Source organism: Lasiosphaeria miniovina (assembly GCF_030549165.1).
Source record: "Lasiosphaeria miniovina strain SMH2392-1A chromosome Unknown B0T26scaffold_9, whole genome shotgun sequence".
Taxonomy (NCBI): domain Eukaryota; kingdom Fungi; phylum Ascomycota; class Sordariomycetes; order Sordariales; family Lasiosphaeriaceae; genus Lasiosphaeria; species Lasiosphaeria miniovina.
The window spans coordinates 394,188-414,260 of record NW_026848228.1 but is presented as its reverse complement, the minus strand read 5'-3'; the positions used below and the strand labels follow the sequence as shown (position 1 = coordinate 414,260).

The following is a 20,073-nucleotide window of genomic DNA, read 5'->3' as shown; positions in this document are numbered from 1 at the left end:
TGAAGCAAGAATCAAGGCGGCGCATACCCCACAAAGACCTCGAAATACCCAATGGGGTAGAACAGATACGTCCTTGTCGGGCAGCATCGCAGGCGTGGTTCCCGACTGAGCAACCAGTGTTTCAATGTCCAACCCAGAATGTACTGGGCTCCGTCCCATCTGATGACCCGAGTAGATTATTCGGGTGCGGGGTGTTCAATCGTGGTAAAATTCGGAAGAGTCTGTAGTCGGGGTTCGGTGGCCTAGCAGGCAGCTACGGGATTCGCGAACCGGAGCGGACTTGGCGGGGCCGAATAGTCATTCGAGTGCCGCCGTCCAAACACGTGCTGCATGAAGGATCGTGGGCCAACATGCCCGAGGTTGACCGTCTTCGAAGTCAGGGGCACCGGAATTCGGTGCACCTTCTTCTTGGTCTGCCACCTCTCCTTGATGCAGTCGTCAACGAGGGCCATGAGGCCTGTCGCCATAATTACACTGAAAACAAAACGATTGTCAGTTTTCCCCGCGTTGAAGAAACAAACCAGGAAATCATATCCACTTACTCGGCAACGTCCGTAACGGCGCCTACGATCGCTTCATCTGCGATCCACATGAAATGGGGCGGGACCCATCCGCCAGCGTTCTCATCTGCAAGGACCTGGCTTGGGGATCTCGTCTCGGGGACAATGTGCGCGACTGGTGCGCCCGCATTTCCGTCTCGCACAAGGTGAAACGATACCAAGCCCAGCTGCTTGTCAAACGAGCGCTTCCAGCTGTATCGGTGGCCCCACCACGCAAACTCGTAGCGCTTGTTGTTCTTGCTGCCGCGGCGATGTACGTCCACGCGAGCGTAGTTGCTGAATTCGAGTTTGATCGTGTTGGTCGGCAGCGGCCGTTGGACCTTGGGCTTGGCCCCGCGGCTATCCAGCGATACACTCGACAGGTTACTCCTGTCGCCAAACACCTCATCGTCGCCGTCGCTAGTTGAGTACCCGGTGCCGGGTCGATTAATGGCCGGGCTAAAGCTGGACTTTGCTCGGCGCAATGCCGGCCGCGCACTACTGAGCGTCTTGATCGCCGTCGACATGGACCGCTTCAGCGTCGGCCGTTCATCGTCCAGTGGCTTTGCCGCGGCGGGCTCAATGTACTTGCGCTTGGAGTTGCAGACTTCGCGACCCGAGTCGCGGCAATACCGCCGCAGAGAGAACTCGCGCTTGGCCAGGTCGTACATGCGCAAGTGGAAGAGCTGGATCGCCGTCCTTCTCCGGCCCGTCACCACCGTGTCGATCCGCAGGTTCATGTTGCCATCGGGCGTGAACTCGTCGTGCCGAATCGTCAGGCGGTTAAGCGAGGGGAAGAGTTTGGCAAAGTCCTGTGGAGTCGATGCCCGCACGTTAGGCTCGACCATTTCGCGACGGTAGACTGGAAGAGGCGGGATGCTGTTGTACTCGTAATCCATCGGGGTCTCATCCACATCCATAGCGTCCACGCCCTCTGAGGAGGCTGTCGTCGAGGCATACGAGTCGACCGAGGAGCGCGGGTAGAGTGAGGTCTCGGGGCTGGCGTCTTCACGGGGAGCATTGGCTTGGTGGACCGCCGGGGCCTCGGAGTAGCCATGGCTGCCATTGGACGAGCGTGATGTCTTGAGATCGGAGGGGCGAGGGGAGGTATAGAGCGAGGTGGGGGCAGTGGATTGGGACCCGTACGAGTCATTACTCCTCCGGCTGCGGGAGTCACGGCTGGAGGAGGTCTGACTCGAGCTTTCGTGCTGTCTTATAGGTGATAGTGGAGGCATGGTGGATTTGTAGAGGGGGGGACGAGGTTGCTCGGGAGCAAGCGTGGGAGGGGGAGTGTTGGTCTGAGCTGTTGTGCGGGGAGGAGGGGCCGGCTCGACGAGGGATGGGGGCCGGCGATGCTCTTATATCAAGCAGGCGGCAGACCCAAGACGGGAGGCAGGGAGGTGATCAAGCTTGACGAGGATAGTGGTGGTGGTGGTGGTGGTGGGTTGGGCGGCAGTCGAGCTAGGCGCCGTTACGAGATTGGCGACTGGGAAGCACTCCGGGAGCTGCTGGTGGGTGCTGGGGCTGCAGTGCAGGAGACGGCCGCGTCGACGAGGGCAGCAGCGATCAGGTTGGGGTCGGGCATTAAACGCGGGGAGTTCGCTGGCGTCTGTCTGGTGCCGTCCGTCGACCGTGACCAGGGAGGTTGAGGTGGTGGAGTGTATAGTAGTCTAGCGTAATGTGTATGTGTGTAGTGTACACTAGAGCCGAGCGTCGGGTGTGGACGGGGACGGGGACATGCGTTGTGCGTGTCTGCCCGTGTGTAAGTGCCAGTGCTCGCGTGTAAGTGCGTGCGTGGGAGAACAGGTGGGATGGATGCAGCGGCAGGGCGATGGCAAGGGCGGACAAGCAAGCAAGAACAGCCGTCAAAGGTTCAACGAGCGCCTAGAGCGTTAGAGTGTTCTGCGGCGGAGGCGAGTTGTTGTCAGGAAGTGCTGTCTATGGTTGGCGAGGAGGAGACAGGTCATATGGAGGGAGCAAGGGAAAGCAGAGGGCAGGGCAGGGCAGCAGCAACGACGGGATATGCAGGCCAGGTGGAGCGTTGATGGCCGGCCGAGAGGCGATGGGCCAAGAGGACCAGAGACAAGCACAAATGAGAGAGCCCAGGTAACCTAGGTAGGTATGAATGGAATCGAATAAAACCGTCTGCCAAAACGACGGCTTCTCGCTTCGTGCACGTTGGATGAAACGTCGAGCGTGGAAACACGGAACGCGGGACTTGACGAGAAGAAAACGGGCAGTCCCAAGACCAGTAGTAGTAAAGTCTAACACAATCTATCCAACCTCACTTACAACCATAAATACTACTACTTTAACATTGCGTCGAGGTGGGTGGGAAGGCGCGGTACCGGGAGCTCAGGAAGTCAAACCTGAAGAGGTAACATGAGGTGGACGGGTACGTACTCTGGACGCGCATTACCGTCATTTGTCTGGTGCAGGGCAAGTACAGACACATGCCTGCATGCATTTGCCCTCCCGCCGCCACGGTCATGTTCGGAGAAGCCCACACTTTGACAGGTTTGCGAGAGCCATCGAAAAGCTTCTTCGCCCGCGGCCGTGGGCTGGCCGACCGACTGCTGCGGCCGTGGTGGTTGGTGCGTGGGTGAAGTACTGGACTGGTGGGAGGTGAGTGGGGCCTTGCTTCCAAGTCTGCCGAGGTGGGGCAACCGAGGGGGCTGCGACAGCCATTCAAAGTCGACGCCCACGCTCCAAGACGCACAGCGTCCCACCAGTGCAGCGGTGGGTGACTGGACCCTTTTCGATCGCAGGTGGTTCCCGAGACAGCAACCGCAAACCACTGGCTGCAAAAATCGGCCACTCCAGACGGCATTCCGATCTGACTGGCCTGTCCGACACCCCCCGACTCCCACAGCCTCGACCAAAGTCGCTCATCAGCGTGGGGCTGGTCATGCATCCGTTCAGACTCTGCAGAGAAATGCAGTGAAGAACAGTGAAGAAGAGTGCTGACGCCGTTGTCATTGTAGTCACGGCCCGCCTGGAGGTCTCACATGCCTCTGCCCTCGCCCAGAACGAGTGGGGGCCCCGTTAAAGATACCTCTGCTGGCCAGCGAGGACATCGGGGAAGTGGGTGTAGGGAGACCCGTGGCGGATGTGCCCACTCCTTAGGTACTCCTTAACTAGGCTTTCCAGCATCCCACGCTCAACCACCACCTGTGGCCTGTTTGAAAACGCTAGAAACAGCCACTTGCCACAACTGACAGACTGAACCATCGAGAGAGGGAAGGCGCCATCCCACTGGCATGCCACCACGACCTCTTCGCAGCCTTTTCGGGAATCGGTGAACCTAAACTCTGCAAGAAGAAATTTTCTTCTGGCTTGCAGTTGCCTCTTCTGGCTTTTCCAAGACGCCAAAGTCTCATTGCAGAAGGTCGAGACATTTTCTGCACAGTCCTCGTCTCTCCACCAAACACGGGCTACCGCAATGGAAAACAGCAACTCCGGCACAGTGTGGATGTATGATGCACATACATACATTACAAGTTCGAAAACGGACCAAGTCTCTCGTGTCTCCATCATGGCATGCCGAGCCGACGAGATGAGCCCTTTTAAAGCCCAGGTCGAAAGGCATGGAAGTTCGGAATAGAAGCGTGGAAGCCTAGTCTACCTACCTAAAGACATGCATTGTTCGTGTTGACGTTGTTGCGGCTGGCGGGCTCAGAAGTGGTCCGAGGTTGCGAATGTGCGCAATGCGAACCGTAAGATCCGTCAATCCTGCCGCGGCTGAAGAGAATGACACACAGCACAGCGGGCAGTTCCGTTCTGATCGTCTCACAGCGTATCGACGTAATTGTTTGGTGGGCTGACGGTGATTAACCCTCACTTGGCCATGCCATGTTCCAACTCGGCTGCCGTGAGAAATCCACCCCGATGTCATGGCCGTCGACATGGCCGTCAAGGAATTTGGTCATGGCCCCCCAGTGTCAAGCCGACTGCCGGCCCAGCCATGTCCGCAATGATGATGACTCGTTTCAGTCGGCGCCAACTCGACGTCCTTTTCCGTGCCTATTCTTAACTCACTCACCTAAGATAAACACTGCAAACAGTCACAGGTCACCCACTGCATAGGTAACCAGAGCAGTGACCTACATTGAGTTTTCAACGGCTTGCCGATAAACTATCGACAGGACACCCACCACGATTGAACTGACTGACGTTGCGCCAGCGTTCTCCATACTCCCGGCTCATATTGCAGACATGGAGAGAGTTCACTGCGTAATCCCCGTCCGCCGGGGCTAGCCTGGGCAGGCGGGCCGTTCACGCTGGCTGCTGCCCCCATGACCGAGCAGACAGCAGACCCAAAGGAAGTCGAGGTATTCCCAGCCCATGGTGGTGCTGGCGCTATCGCTGGCGCTGCCTAGGTTGGTGTTGGCCCACAGTCCCAATGAAACGAGATGCAGGACGTTAGCAACCAGAGCAAACCTGACAGGCGTACGTGGCACTCCTTTTAGCGACACGAGGTGCCTAAAGCGCTGTCTTAGTCCATGTCCAGGTGCCCAACTGCACCCGCAACCTGTCGAGCTTGTTGAGCCCGGACGTTTTAGCCACCAGCACTTGCGAACTGAGGCTGCCCACGCCGAGCGAAGCCATTGGTCGCGAGCAAATCGTGGGGTAGACAGGCGCTGCGTCCATTCATCGTGGGAACAAGTTGCGAATGGGGAAAAAAGAAACCTTCGCCAATCCTACACGACGGCATTGGGAGGTGCGGCATGAAGCCACAGCAGCCACCACCCCCATCCAGCACTTGAAGACTTGCAGCTTGAGTGGGTCAGGTTGCCCAAGGGCTGGCCGCCTATTGCACGGCCGCCACTCCTCCTCATCTTTGTTGAATGGGAGGCTTTCCTGTCAAGAATATGCTTCGCCAAATATTGGTGGGAGAGACGGAAGCGATCAAAAGCGTCAACTCAACTGCCGTGTGCTTGTGGGCGCCCCGGATCATCAATTTTCCCAGAGTCGTGAGCGAAGCTTCCCGGTAATCTGTCCTGGCGCCCAACCTCAACCTGGCGAGCCAAGTCATCCTCGTCAAATCCCAATTGAACAGCGCACGAAGCTCGGCCCTGGAAGTGGAAGGCCGTTTTGATCCGGGCTTGAGCCAGGCGCTATCCAGGGAGCAGATTGAGTCTTTGCTGTGTTGCTTGTCGAGCCTATGCAGGCCCATCTGTATTGGACGGACCGTGGCAGCCCTGAGTTGTGTCAAGCCGCCATTCGCTGGTGGCTTCGGCCCAACTCCACCCCAAGGCTCTCCGGCACGTGTGCTTGCATTTCTTGAAGACCCTCTCCCATTTGCCAGGGCTGTCTGGATTTCTCCCTTCGATGGTTGGATGACGCCTCTGCTCGTCGAGGTGAAGTTGACATGATTTGGAGGAATGCCTTGAGGCCCGATATCGCTGGCTGGCGAAAATGCGAACCACATGCCTAGGGGCTTTCTTGCTGTCTCCAAATCCGGGGTGCACAGAAGGCAACCAGATCCAATCTCGTCCCAGGCGCGGCCAAATGTCTCAGACGACAACCCTCCTTGTTCAGCAGGCGAATCCACGTTCCATTTACCCAAAAACCAGGCGACAGAATACGTCAAGCCTGGATCCCCTGGGGCAATTTGATATGCTATCATAAGCTGGGAGAGCTACTTTGCGAGTTCTGCGCTTCTTGGGCCGCCCTTTGCGCTAGCAATTCACAACGAAGGTTGTGTACCTACATACCTTTGTCTTGAGATGGGGATCAGCATGATATTCTGATCTTTAGATGCACCCACGGCTCGTCTGCCTGCCCAGCATTGTCCGATCTGCCGTGCCGTGGATAGGTCGTATGCACTTGAATTTTGCAGCGTTTACGGCCCTCGACCCGTCATGCTCCGCAGCTGTCGCACCAATATTCGGGTGATTCCAGCAGTCACGGCGTTGATGGATCCCATCACCCCCTTTCCGCAAGGCATGCATTATGACGGAATACCCACGGAGCTATTCACGTCTTCCATTCTACTCGAGAATGGGCTGGCGCTGTCAGCGTAACCTGGGATTCTGAAACCTTCAAACCTGGTTTTCGTGAGATTGAACCGTACAGGGCGCAGCCAAGCCGTCGTCTCGGGCTCTCGGTTACGTCCTCTGTCTGTCCAGGTCCAAGACACAGGCCATATGCAGTAGACTGGAGCCGGGGCTGTCACGGTGGGTGAGTGCAGATTCACTTACACGGGCGAGAGACCGTTTGGCCTTTGGTGACGCAACCGGTGCAACCATTCCGCTGGCCAATAGTAGCGCCCCGGATATTCCTCTTTGGGTAATCCACCTGCTCCCACCCTCCGATATGCGACTTTTGACTAGTTTGGCAACTGAATGCCATCCAGAGCAACCTCGGGGGAAAGCGTCGGCTGTTTAAAGAGGGTTTGCGACTCTTGGGGTGCCCGCGGAAATCGCCGCATATCTTTCGTCCCTTTGCCGACCACCTCTCCCGTCCGCATACCTACTCATGCTCGGAAGCTGGCATTCGCGCGGGCGGCTACGGAATGAGATTCGACGGCGATAGGCTCTCCATCTCGACAACTCGGTCTGAAAGTGGTTTCCTTATCTATCGTCCTGCAAGTCCACCACCCCTTCGTTCTCCCTCTTTATCCGTGGTCGAGCTTACATTGGTTCTTTCATCCACACATGACTGCGGGACTGCATGGGATCCCTCACACCTTCTTGACCTTGCCAACCGTCTTGACCTTGCCAGACCTTGATGATATCTTTCCAGGTGAAATATATAGCACCAAGCGCGCTAGGGACGGGTGCCATTGGACATGAGGTTCTCGTCGCCAATGCACTCTAGCGGGGGCTTCATGACCGCGCTTATGGGTGTTTTCGGGCACCAGGATGACTTCCTGTGATACCATGTGGTCCCCACGCCGCAAGCTGCAGTCAATGCCACCAGCTGGCGACATCTCATTTGCCGGATGTGTTACTACCCAGTCCCGGCCAGGGCTCTCCAACGGCGTCAATTCAGTTGACGAGGCGAGTGTAGCCTATGCATGACATTAAGACCACCTGGCTGTCTCCTGTCGGATGCTGTCGGGCCCTGTCTTGCCTAGCCTAGCTTCAAGAATTCGGACGCCGAGGTTGTTTTCGTCTCTGAGAGGCACTTCCGTTAGATATACCATGTGTCAACCGAGAATTCGATATGCTGCATGGCGCTGCTTCTTACGCCATGCCATTGGTTTGTTAACAGACAAATAGCCATGCCGAGAAGTAAAAACTCTTTTCTGCTACGCTACTTGTGCCCCATTTCCGGCCAGTGAGGCGTGAGGGGGCTGACATGGCCGTCAACTATTCGGCGAGGGACGTAGCTGCCCCGAATCGCAGACTGTTGATCAATTCCGAGGTGGGCTTCTTCCTGGCTGATCTGCAAAAGAACCATTAGTCTGGGCCTGGAACCCGAAAGTCGCATTCCTGAATCTGGTGAAGTGGAAAGGCCAGCCGGTTGGCTGGATTAACAGTGGACTGACTATGGAGGCGACAGAGCGGAGTCCAGAACATCATGGCACCGGATGATCCATGGCCGCCCAACGTCACTGGCCGGGAGAAACGGGGGGATACAGCTCGGGATGTTGCTCAAGGTGCTCGTGGGGTTTTATTGATGGTTGGTCAAGGCCGCCAGCGAGATGGCCCATACCCGGACGGATTGCCGGCTTGACGGACGTCGGCTCGGCAAGGGGATCGCCGGTTGTTTCCAAGGTCACGAGGGTTTTCCTGGACGCGTTGCACAGCATTTGTTGGTCCAAGAAGCCAGTCAGCCTCCGGTGAATAACGACAATATCATCATCATCATGCACACTCCATCCCCGTCAGCAATGGCCCTTCCTCTCCCTCCGCACGGCGCTGTTAGTCTCGGGTACCAAACTTCTGACTAAACCGCAGCACCCCTTCCCCCCATACTATTATGCACCCCGTACCTGCGGTAAGCATCACGGGTGCGGAAAGGGTCCCCGTTTTCCCGCGCCCCCATTGTCAGCGCACAGACGGCGCAGGATAGCTTGTGCCTACAGCGTATTATTATTATTATTTGAGACGCGCAAGAGGGATGACAAAACGAGGGAATTTAAGAACAGGGGTTCTCGCCCGCTCATCCTGGCGATCGACGGACCGTCCAACGGCAGACGGCAGATCGCCGCATTTCTTTTTTTTTGGGGGGTCCTTTTGAGGGGTTTATTTTCTTCTTTAGAAATTTCTGTACATGTACCTCCGGCCGTCCACCCAATCGCCACCGCCCGGAGCCAGCCGGGCGCGGGAGGCAGTCGGGCAAATGGCCGATGCCGCAGGTTTACCGCAACAGCTGCGATTTTTTGCGCGTGGGCAAGCGGCACTTTGCCGGCTTCAATTGTGGTTACACATGCAGACACACATATGCACACATGGTGGATGATTGAAGTGCCCGAACGCAGTCATGTTGCCTTCCCATATTGCCGTCCAGCGCCCCAATGTATTGACGGGAGCCTTAGCCGACCGATTACGCGTGCGTGGGCGTATGTGTGAGCGAATGTGTGTGTGTTACACACGCGGTCAGACTTGGCTTGCCTGTCTTGCAAATGTGTAGACACCGAATATCTGATCAACCGAGTAAGCTAGTGTTAGTCGCGGTGCTAGGCAAGCCGATGCATGAGCTAAGGTGGGTATGTATTAGTTATTGATTGCAGAATTTATGTCCATTGCCATTGACCGATTCAATACATACCGAAAACGGTTTCTCAAGTGCAAATTAGTGCGATGATGACTGGCATCTTATTTTTTTCCCTTTCAGTCCAGCCCGCGGCCGTGGCTGTGCTGGTCTCACCAGCAGCGAGGCTATGTGCGGCTTAGTATAGTCTAATATATTACGGTCGCACCGTCGTGCCCAAATGAGACGTAAAGTCCGGGAATTAGTCTCATTCTTTTGGGCGTTCCCAATTGAGAAAGCATGAAGTTGTCAACAATTCTCAGCTCGTGCCTCGTCGAGACTCTCTCAAGAGACCGACTTTAGTGGGTGCTGCATCTCCGCTGGGAGCGGTTCGACGACTCGTCGGTCTACAGCTAGCTGTCAATCGCTAAAAGTTATTACATGAAACATTATATTTCGTCTGCTCAAGGAAGGGCTTCTATATCTAGATCTATCACAAATGTGAAATGCCTTATACCCGCCACCGTCACTAAGCACACACTAGAATGAACAGATAAAAGCATATCGCATAACATTTTATTGCGGACTGGGAAGTTGCTTGCCTTCTCGCTCCATCCCAGGCCAGCGGTGAAATTGACAGACTTGTTTCTGCGACGGAATACGGATAGGGACCTCCTTGATACTTGTTCTTCTCTTTTGGCACTGGGCGGATGTTGTATGGCTGAATATAGTCATCAGATGACTGTCACATTATTTCATCTTTGGGCAATACGAAGACTGAAAACACCACGAGTCTAGGGCTGTGGGTTTCGAGGAAGACTTGACCGTTCCTAATTTGAACGAGAAAGACGTTGAAGGTGAAGGCACAACTATCATAAATACAACAGTAGTTCAACTGCGAAAAAAAAAAAAAAAAAAAAAGTCCTCTGTTGGCTTGCAGTTTGGTAATAAATAAAATAGAATATCTAACAAGGCAAGAAAGAGACTGGGAAAGTCCCCAAGGTAGCCAACCAAGATGAAACAGAAATAGACATGTATTAAACAAAAGTAAACAAACAGAAAGAGGGGCGAAACTATTTAATGCCATCTTCGCAATTCACCACAGCATAGCCCTCACTTCACACAATCAGATTAAGCAACAATGGGATGGAAGAAAGATAGAATTAACAAATGAAAAATGGGAAGAAAAGGAGGCTTGTAAGTTGACACCGCCAGCACTAAACTGACTACGCAGGCACCTCTCCTCTCCTGCTCAGTTCCCTATCCACACTTCTCACGCACTCACTCACTATCACCTGACACTAAACTACCACTACCACCCACAACCACACCTAACAAATAACCCCACATGAGGACCACAACAGTCAAAGTTGAATCTTGAGAGCTGAAAGCTAAAAGAAGAAAGACAAACAAGCAAATGATGATTTCGCAAAGAAAAATGATGTGCCAACGAAACATGTTTCACCGCCCAGCTCTCACCACGACCCTCACCAACACGGCCAAGGCAGCCGGACCGCTCGCCTCCCTATATTCTCCGTCATCCCCTCCAACAGAAAACCTCCTCAGTTCGACGCCCAGCAGTGCAGACTCGGCCTTCTAGTTCTTGCCCTCCCAGCCGATCCAGCTCTTGGGCATGACGCGCCAGATCTTGACCTCGCCGCTGCGCAGGTCATCAAGCTTGAACGACTCCAGCTTAACCTTTTTGCTCTCGCGACCCTGCTCCCAGGCGCGCACCTTCTTCTTGGTGCCGTCCCACTCGCCCACGACGGCGACGTGGTCCGGCTTGCCCACCTCCATGCTGTACTTTGCGTGCATAGCCCCGTGCTTGCCCTGGAACTTTGCGTTGCGGATGCTCATGATGTCGCCCGGCCGGATCTCGTCGTTCTGCGTCGTGCTGGCATTGGCCAGGTTGCTGTAAACGAGCGCCCCGTACGCCCGCGAGCCCACGGGTAGCAGCGCGTCGTTGAACGGCCGCAGCAGCTCGTAAACGAGCGCTTGCGGCGTGCCGTCGCCCACTACCGTGTCCTTCTTGCCAACCACAGCTTCGCCGATCGCTCGACCGAAGCGTTCGTAGCTCTGCTCGAGTTGGTCTTGGCGCAGGGCACGCGGCGGCGGCTCGTGACGCTGCTCAAGCTGCACATCCGAGGCGTCTTGCGGGTCGAACCGGGCCGTGATGATAGTCTGCGAGTAGTCTTGGAATAGCACATATATGTCTCGCGTGACCGTGGTCTTGCCTCCGCGGCGGGGGTTGGCAGCGCTCGACTCTTCGGATTCGAAGAAGATGTCCTTGCGGCCCTGCAGCTGTGGAGGCAAATTGTTGGGCTGCAGCCACCAGCCGGATTGGCCCGCCAGATCAATCTCGTTGGCCACAAAGCCCGACTCGATCGACGGCCGCGAAGCATCTACGGACCGGCGACCCACACTCGGGCGCTGGACGTCCAGAGACTGCCGCGGAGGGGCTCGGCCCGGTGGCGGACCAGGAGGGGGAGCCCTCGAGTTAGGAGACGACGCAAAGGACGGTACTTCGGCAGGGAACATCTGCTCTGGGCTCCGCATGTGGGGAGGGGGCTGTGGCAGCGTGTAAGAGGGCACGGCAGGTGTATTCTGCGTTGGCGATACGTAGCTGTAGGGATCATATTCGTCCTCTTCGGCAAACTGGGGCGTCTCTTTTGGCGGCGGAGGTGGTGGCGGAGCGACGCGAGGCATGTCCGTAGACTTGCGGCTATTCGGAGCAGGCTGGCTCGGAATTGGCGGTGGGCCTGCTCTGGGTGCCATTGCTGAAGGGATAGGGGGCACCTCTACGTTGGGGGACCGTGGTGCTGCGTCCTCAAAGCTCGACTCTCTTTGATGAGCTTTGAGCGCGTCCTTGTGAGGCACCGACGAGGCAATATCCGTATCGTAGTCTCCTTCGTACTCCGTGATCTCTTCCTCGTCGCCATCCTCGTCGTTTGCGCGGGCCCCTGTCCGATGATCGGCCGTGGAAGTCCGGCTGAGGGGCGGCGCCGGCCCCGGCGGTGGGGGAGGCGGTCTGGTCTGAACGGGCGGCGGAGCCGGGGAAAACCCCGGAATCGGGGGAGGCTGTCTACTATTTCGTCTGTTCGGCGGTGGCGGGGCCGGAGCCGAAGGAGATGTCGGTGAAGCCTCTTCGATGTACGACCGGCGCTTCGCCTGTGCTGGCCGGGGCGAGATCGGGGGTAACGGCGGGAGCACAGGCGAGGTGAGAGTAGGAGGCGGCGGGGGTGGAGCCCGGGTGGCCTGTGCTATTTCGCCTCTCGGAGTATCTGACTCGTCATGTGGTCGTTCAGAGAGCTCGTCGTCCGACACTGAACCTTCGCTGGGCGACTTGATCGCTGCCGCAGGTGGAAGTGGCGGCGGCGGGCGCGCTTCACGACATTAATAACTTTATCCCACATGGAATTGTGGCGGGTATAATACTCACATTCCGCGGGAACAGGCGGCGGGGCTGGTCTCCCGGCGAGAGGAAGTGGAGGAGCCGGCGCGAGCTCTCTCGACGGAACTTTGACCGTGTCAGCTATGCTTGATAGACGAGATTCAGCAGACCTACATGAAGGCGCTGTCTCTTGGTGAGGCGTCGCTACGCGAGTTTCTTGCTCGTCTTCTTCCTCTTCGCCATCTGACTCAATATGTTTGGGTTCTTGCGACGGCCGTGACATGCCGGGGAGTGCCATCATCATAGCCGGCACGGGAGGCGCTCGGGTTGTTGGCGAAACGGGTTCTTCAGGCTCGTCGGCCCGCTTGTCTGCCGTTTTCTTCCTCTTCGGCGCAGACATGGGCGCACCAAACATAGAAATGCCGGGCATGCCGGGCAGGCCCATGCCGCCAGACATTTTAGCCATTCTGGCCCGCAGCTCCTCCTTGCGCCGCACCTCAGGGTCGACGTCGTCCTCTTCATCCTCTTCGTCTACGTCTTCCTCCTCGGCAAGATCCTCGTCATCTTGCTTAGCCGCCGAGGCGACATGCTTGGGTCGCTCGTCGCTGTCTTCCCTTTCAGTCAGCTCCTCTTGGTCCTCGGTTGTGTCACCGGCTCCGGACATGTCGGCCTCGTTGCCATCGCGTGGCTCAATGCCCTTGGACGACTTGCGGCGCGGTGGGTGCGGCAGGCGAGGCGGGTGTGCCGACGACTCATCCAAAGACCTCTTGCCGGCCACTTCCTCTGTATCTCGTCGTTCCAGAGGCGGCTGGTGCGGGGCAGCAGGCTCGCCCTCTTCCGTAACATCCTGGCTATCCATGCGCTTCTTAGGAGGCCGCTTTGGCTTGTCCTTTTTGGCGACAGCATCAGCGTGGCGCGTAGCCGTCTCGAGCTGTTGCTTCTGCAGCAGGGCTAGCCGTTCCTTCAGACTCAGGGGCTTTGGCTGGTCATCCTCGCCCTCTCCTTCGGCCGACGCACCAGGGACGAGCCCAGCTCTGCCGGCATTCTCGAGGGTTTCGGCCTCTTGCTCCTTCACTTCAGGGTCCTCATCGCGACGGTAGACCCTAGCCGTGGGGGCCTGCTGCGGGGGCGGCACGTAAGCATTTCTGCTAGGTGGAGGCGGGACGAAGGGCTTCTTGACGAAGGCGGAGCTGTTTGAGCCAAAGCTGCCGGGCTTGAAGGGAGCGACAGGGGGTGCTGCAGGCTTGTTGAAAGCGGCGATGCGATCCCTGAACGAGCCTACCATCGGCTTCTCGGCCACGGGAGGCGGAGGCCCTGCGCTCGGCTTGGATGCGGAAGCGACGGGTGGCTTTGGAGGGGCTGCCGAGCGGAGCGAGGGCGAGTCGGCAGGCTGAGGAGCTGGTGGCACCGGAGCAGCAGCTGGAGCTTGCGGGGGAGCTGGAGCTGGGGCAGGGGCGGGGGCGGGGGCGAATTTGGGCGCCGGAGCTTCCGGAACTGCTGCGGGTGTAGGCGGGGCAGAGGAAGCTGTCTGGGTAGGCGGCGGAGCTATCACGGGCGCAGGCACAGGCTTGGCTTGAGGCTCCGGCTTGTCCTCTTGTACGGGCGGGGGGAGCGCGGGCGACGGCGGTGGCAGAGCGGCGGCGGCCGATGCAGCTCCAGCTTCGGCAGTTGCAGCAGTATCCTGGTTGTTCCTGGTGCGAGTTCTCACAGGCCGCGGCGGAGCAGTAGGCTCGTACTTCTCGACAAAGTTGCGAGGGAAGATGCCCTCGTGCTTGGTGCCGGCGTCGTCGACATATTCGCCAGCATACCACTCGGCGTCCTCCTCTTCCGTGACAGTTATAATCTGCCCGGCCGGAAAGGCGAGGTCGTCCTCGTGCGGCGAGGTATACTCGTAGAGCGCCTTGACCTTGAACATGATGGCGATGACGCGGCAAGAACCGAGCGAGCCAAGGTCGGAGAGTGGTGATTACAGAGACAGCTTAGAGCGGGGCAGGATGTGCCGGGCCAGGCAAGGCAAGGCAAGGCAAGGCGGCCCAAGGCAGCCTCGGTTCTTGCAGGCGGCACGGAATGCTCAACGGATGGTGCGTGCGTGGTTGACGTCGATGGCCGTGGTTGAGCCTGTCGAGCCTTAAGCCAGGTAAGGTAGAGCTTCGTTGCGAGCGAGGGAAGCGGTGTGGGTTTTCGCACTCGTCGAGGTCCGAGTTCAGGCCCAAGTTGGGGAAAATGGACGACGAGGGGGTGGGTATTCGAGGGTTGTGTCCCAAGTTCTCAAACAGTTTAGGTGGTTGGAGATCGGCCCGCGGTCAAGCGAGATGTTCGATGGGGCCGCCGTACCGTATGTACCGTTCAGGGCCGTCGCTTTCAGCGCACCGTCCGTCTCTGGTATTTTTGGGCCAGTGGCGGCCTGTTGCACCCGTTAATGTTGTAGCGTACGTAGTCGATGCAGAAGGTACGCAGTAGGGAATTAGGTGGTGATGCTAATAGAATTGCTGTGCGTAGTGCGATGGAATTAGTGCACGGCTCTAGGTGCCAAGTCAGAACGTCGCGTCTCCCATCACCTCAGTCGGCGGGCATTCTACCTTTTCGAGGTACAAACATCAGGCCGGGTGTCGTGTCGTGTCGTGTCCCCTTGTGACGATTGACGACGTCAGCGCATAAACGAGTCGTCGGCCCTGCCACCACGTCCGTCAACCTAACTGCGCCTAGGCAGGCAATGCTGAAACCCGGCGAGCCTAGAAACAAATTCACCCGGCGGCGGCGTCAACGTCAAGGCACATGCAAGGAAGTTGATGGTGTGCACCAGTTCCAAACGACATACCTTAGGTACAGTGCCTTCCGTTGACTACTTCGAAATAAGGTAGCTGGGTGGCTTGGCTTCCATGGGCAACGGAAGGCTTCCCGTCGCTGTGCCGCCCGTCTTTTCCTGTGTCCTGCGAGAAGTTGGACTGAACGAGTACTTAGTACTGTACTGTACAGCACTGTTCTGTGCCTTACCTAAGGTCGGTAGGGCCTTTGGAAGACTAGTACTCTGTAGAGGTCAGATAATTACGTCCACGGCTGTGTATCGTAGGTCACTCATCGATGTTTACGCCTCCTCTTCATCCCCAAAATCTCCCCGCAGGCGGTGTGGTGTGGGGCCAGCATGTATGCACTGCACTGTGTGGGAAAGAACGGCCTGCCGTGCACCAATGAGCTACAGCGCCTCCCGCTGTAGGGCTCGAGGACCGTAGTTTCTCAGGTCTTTCGTGTCTTGCATCCGCAAACAGCTATTCTGCTCGTCAGAAACGCACGCCAGCAAACTTCGGCGGGCAGTGCTACCTACCTGCTCTCGTCCCGAAGACCCTTTTCCTATTCAAAATCGAACATACAACATGTCGGGCTCTGCGTCCCAGAACGCAATTTGCCAACGGCAACAGACGCCCAAGCCACCCAAGGGCATCCCCAAACCCCGCGCTCAAAGCTCTGCCCCGCCGCATCTGGGCAGCACCGACGACGACGAGAACAACACCGACAACAACAACGCCGCGCGAGTGTCGCGCGAGCATCTGGCCGTGATCCACGAGCAGGCGCGGTGGCTGCAGCAGCTGCGCGACGAGGAGATTCGGCCGGCGGTGCTGGTGGAGACATTCGAGCGGCTGAGCCAGTTCCCGGTCGACGCATCAGCGTCGGCGACACGACCATCAGCATCAGACGCTGGCGAGTTCGTGGCGGCGGTCGAGGGCTTCCTGCCGAGCGAGTACGCGGACCTGATCGAGGAGCGCAACTGCCTGGGCAAGTGCGGGTATGCGTTGTGTCCGCGGCCGAAGCGCGCTTACATCGGGGAGTTCAAGATCATGGCGTCGGGCATCGCGCGCGTTGACGACCTGAACAAGTGGTGCTCGGACGATTGCGCAGCGCGCGCGCTATCCATCAAGGTGCAGCTCGACAACCCGACGTACCTGAGGAAGAACGGCCAGACCATCGCCAAGATCGAGCTACGGGAGGAGAAGAATGGAGAGAAGGAGCCGACATCGCTAGCCAGTGCCAACGACCAAGAGCTGGCTCAAGCCGAGGCCAGCAGCGGGAGACAGGCCGCGAGAGCCGCTGCTGCCCTTTCCGTCGAGCGAGGTGACGCCGGACGACCGCCCAGACCAGGCACCATGTTCAACCTCACGATCCGGGAAAAGATCACAGTTAGCCCTGCTCAGCCTCCGGATCATGAGCAACTAGTGGCTGAAGACCGAGATACGCATCTTAGGATTGAGGGCCACAGGATCAAGTTTGGCACTAACAAGGTTGACGAGGAAAGTGACGATGACGACATCCCGGCAACAATCCGTCTTTGACAGGTGTCTAGGGGCTTTAAAAAAAACCGGAGGATAGGCGTTTGAAGGTTGCATATTCATTTTCACACAGGAACTGGGGAACTTAGAATGATACCCATCGTAGAAGCGTGCGCAAAGCACAACAAGTCCCATGGCCAAAGAAGCCAGCCAAGTCACGCGTTACGTTGATGGCAGCTGTGGGCCACACCGCCAGAGGCAACCCGCCAAACATGTCACTCACGATGAGACCTAAAGTAGAACCGGACAGACGGGTCTCTCCTGGGCTGCCGTTTTTCAGGCGAGCTGCAGGGAAGAGGAAAATTGGCAATCAAGCGTCATCCCCCGGGATATTCCGGAAGAATCAGCGACACCTTGTGTGGGCAACAGATCTTTTGTGTGATCTATCGTGCACTCACTACCTTCCAGATAGACGCCGTGCATCCGTGCATCCGTGCAAGCCATGTAGAAAAGACCCCTTGCCCAAAGCAATGATATCCCACAAGGTCCCCTTGCCCAGTATGATTTTTGTTACTTTCCGTGTCTCGTCCACCCATCAAGAATTCGACTCTTATTCGCGACGAGGAGGGCGGTTGCCGAATTGCCGGTTACCACGCTCGATAGCCTGTGTCTGGGTAACGGGGACAACGTTGACGGGGATGGAGTCGAACTGTTCGTCATCGGACTTGTTAGCAACCCCAGCTTCCGGTACCCCGGGGGCCACAGCCCCGAGCAGGCTCTTGCTAGCCGGAGCGGCATTTTGGGAGTTAAACTTACGCCGAGGTGCTTGAGCAGGTCCTTGGTCTCGGTGTCGACATCGAGCTGGCCGCTCTCCGAGTGCTGGGTGAAGTCGAGGGCAGAGACCTCGGGCACGTACTGATCCTTGCGCTCACGCTCCTCCTCCTGGAGCTTAAAGGAGATACCGCGGACGGGGCCGCGCTGAATGCGCTTCATCAGATGCGTAGCATAGCCGGCAATCTGGTTATGGGAAGAGCTGTCAGCAACAGGCTAGGGAAATACTTCCGGACAAAAATAGACGGACCTTGTTACGCAGACGCTTGGAGGCGATGATGGCCACCTCGTCGCAGATCCGCTTGTTGGTCTCGAAGTCGAGGGTGAGCTTGGGGTAGTACCGCTCAATGATGACCTTGGCGGACTTCTTGACTGTCTTTGTGCGGACGCGGCCCATTTTGACGGCTGGCTGTACTCGACGCTGGTGAGGAGGTGAGAGCTTGGAGTGTCGTTGATTGATGCAAAAGTGCCAGCTGCGGAAGGGCCTTTTTTTTGGTGTAGATTCAATTGTGGGGGTTGAGTCTAAGATTAGGGCAACTGCAAGGGTAAAGTGTGGCGCCATTTCTGTGGGGCGGTATGTGGTTGGCGGTGCTGCGAAACTGTGGCGTCGCTGTATTAATTGCACGTGATAGGTACATAGTGTAGGTACCTTGCCTGTTCATTCCTTTCCAGAGGTACAAATATACCAAGGTACCTTGTTTCAGATACGGTATACACGACACCATCACCACCCCTCTTAGGGTTTCCATATTGATATACATTCCACATTTTATGGCTGGCATTTTGGGTTCCGTCTTCTTTGTTTTGCGAGGGTTTACGGAATAATTGCATGCTATTTACAGGAGATGTTACAAAAGGAACCCGCATTACCATATGTCCTGGGAGAATGAAGGACAATGAGCTATAATATACATCCCTTTACATCATCTACCGTTTCAAGTGCCACCGCGACAAACCCCCCATCAACGTGCTGGGGCCGGCGTCCCGTATTGCTCCGGGCTCGACATTGTCGGCATGGGTGCCACCCTCTGTCGGAAACGGTTCCTGATATCCTGCGCTGCAGTTACACGCTTTACCGGCTCGCGTTTCTTCGGCTTTCCAAATACATGGAGCTCTCCAAGCAACTCTTTTGCCACAACCAGAGACTCGAGGTCAACATCCACGACATCCATGACAACACGTCCGGTTGCGTCGACGGTCGCCCTCACGGGTTCGATCCAAAGCTTGGCACCACCGGCAAGGGTCGGGTCCAGCCTATCCAGTGCCTCGGCCTTCTTTTTGGCGTTGTTGGAAAGGGTGTCGCCAATGGGTGGCTGGGCAATGAATCCAGCGACACCGAGCTTTGCGTCTAGACCCAGCCCTGTCCGGCGTGGTCTGATGACCCGTGACTCCACGGGGGTGTGGAATTTCTGCGGACCGTAGATGGGATGGTTGTTCATGTAGTATGCGGTACGAAGGTACGAGAGACCAGCCGACGGGTGAGTGACAGGCGGGCCCATCTCTGCATAGGGGCTGTTGGAGTCGCGCAGGTGGACCTTGGAGGTGTCCTCTCCCGCAGCCGCGAGTTCCATGATAGAAGGGGCCTTGAGCGGGGCAAGGTCTAGGAACGTGCCAACCATGTGGTAGAGCTCCTGCTTGTCATGCCGAAGTCTCCGCAGGTACTCGGTCAGCTGGTCATCTGTGATAGTGGAAGCAGTTACTGGCCCAGGCATCTCCTCTCCGTCTTCGAAAGCCTTGTTGCGCAGGGGTTCCGACATGTCGAGAGCGAGCTGCTCCTTGAGGAATTTCTGGAACTCTGCCCGTCTAGGCCTCACGCTCTTGACCACCCACTTTTGGAATTCGCCTGGCGACATACCGGCCAGCCAAGGCCCAGTGAACTTCCAGCGCGTATCAACCTCGGCGACCCTTCTCGCCGGGACCGTGGCCGTAAAGTCGTCAGCGTCGTTGAAGATGGGCTTCCGAATGAATTTCCCGTCGAGCTCCCTGGTCGATCGGCTAAGAGGCATTGTGATGGCCATATTCAATTCCTGGAACTTGCGCAGCATGAGGCCGTGATCGGTACCCTGGTCGTAGTCGGTGATCTGCTCCGGAGTGTCGACGTGCTTGACGCGCATCATGGCGTACGTGGTCCTGGTTGTTGGCTTGAGCGGAAGAGGACGCTTGAGTCCCCATTCTCCCCGCTGGCGTGACGAGTTCAGCGTCGTGATAACCTGGTGGGTTGGGAAGGCGCGCGTGGCCGTTTCGTTGTAGTATTTGTCCCCTAGCGCGGAGGTTGAAGGCGGATCGGGAATCGGCGCCGGCAGGCTGAACATGCGCGAGCTGCGGAGGAGAGCGCCCCCCGGGGACACGCTCCTAGCCGCCGCAGACATTGTGATGGTACGCTACGGCCGAGTCCGAGTCCGAGTCC

General features: G+C 57.2%; 8 protein-coding genes across 8 annotated transcripts; 2 read left to right on the top strand and 6 right to left on the bottom strand.

The window, feature by feature from the left end:
• Positions 1-242: 242 nt before the first annotated feature.
• On the bottom strand, positions 243-1,774 carry B0T26DRAFT_660312 (uncharacterized protein; the record flags this gene model as incomplete). Its single annotated transcript, XM_060439025.1, has 2 exons — positions 243-474; positions 543-1,774. The coding sequence occupies 2 exons, from the start codon at positions 1,772-1,774 to the stop codon at positions 243-245; spliced, it is 1,464 nt and encodes a 487-aa protein (XP_060289364.1).
• Positions 1,775-2,468: 694 nt separating this feature from the next.
• On the bottom strand, positions 2,469-3,555 carry B0T26DRAFT_527794 (uncharacterized protein). The gene is made up of 2 exons (XM_060435512.1): positions 2,943-3,555; positions 2,469-2,813 (listed from the first exon to the last, which is right to left on the bottom strand). The coding sequence occupies exons 1-2, from the start codon at positions 3,451-3,453 to the stop codon at positions 2,503-2,505; spliced, it is 822 nt and encodes a 273-aa protein (XP_060289363.1). The 5' UTR covers positions 3,454-3,555; the 3' UTR covers positions 2,469-2,502.
• Positions 3,556-4,754: 1,199 nt separating this feature from the next.
• On the top strand, positions 4,755-5,322 carry B0T26DRAFT_527759 (uncharacterized protein). The gene has a single exon (XM_060435510.1). The coding sequence runs from the start codon at positions 4,884-4,886 to the stop codon at positions 5,268-5,270; it is 387 nt and encodes a 128-aa protein (XP_060289362.1). The 5' UTR covers positions 4,755-4,883; the 3' UTR covers positions 5,271-5,322.
• Positions 5,322-6,527, bottom strand: B0T26DRAFT_527780 (uncharacterized protein). The gene has a single exon (XM_060435511.1). The coding sequence runs from the start codon at positions 6,166-6,168 to the stop codon at positions 5,374-5,376; it is 795 nt and encodes a 264-aa protein (XP_060289361.1). The 5' UTR covers positions 6,169-6,527; the 3' UTR covers positions 5,322-5,373.
• A 3,996-nt stretch (positions 6,528-10,523) lies between these two features.
• B0T26DRAFT_527682 (uncharacterized protein) lies at positions 10,524-14,642 on the bottom strand. Its single transcript, XM_060435509.1, has 2 exons — positions 12,622-14,642; positions 10,524-12,565 (listed from the first exon to the last, which is right to left on the bottom strand). Exons 1-2 carry the CDS (start codon positions 14,486-14,488, stop codon positions 10,779-10,781), a joined length of 3,654 nt encoding a protein of 1,217 aa, XP_060289360.1. The 5' UTR covers positions 14,489-14,642; the 3' UTR covers positions 10,524-10,778.
• A 1,302-nt stretch (positions 14,643-15,944) lies between these two features.
• Positions 15,945-16,898, top strand: B0T26DRAFT_757691 (uncharacterized protein; the record flags this gene model as incomplete). The annotated part of the gene is made up of 1 exon (XM_060446285.1): positions 15,945-16,898. The coding sequence occupies one exon, from the start codon at positions 15,945-15,947 to the stop codon at positions 16,896-16,898; it is 954 nt and encodes a 317-aa protein (XP_060289359.1).
• A 547-nt stretch (positions 16,899-17,445) lies between these two features.
• Positions 17,446-18,063, bottom strand: B0T26DRAFT_659896 (40S ribosomal protein S17; the record flags this gene model as incomplete). The annotated part of the gene is made up of 3 exons (XM_060438986.1): positions 17,446-17,544; positions 17,652-17,852; positions 17,917-18,063. The coding sequence occupies 3 exons, from the start codon at positions 18,061-18,063 to the stop codon at positions 17,446-17,448; spliced, it is 447 nt and encodes a 148-aa protein (XP_060289358.1).
• Positions 18,064-18,628: 565 nt separating this feature from the next.
• B0T26DRAFT_757689 (mitochondrial ribosomal protein MRP51) lies at positions 18,629-20,035 on the bottom strand (the record flags this gene model as incomplete). The annotated part of the gene is made up of 1 exon (XM_060446284.1): positions 18,629-20,035. One exon carries the CDS (start codon positions 20,033-20,035, stop codon positions 18,629-18,631), a length of 1,407 nt encoding a protein of 468 aa, XP_060289357.1.
• Positions 20,036-20,073: the final 38 nt, after the last annotated feature.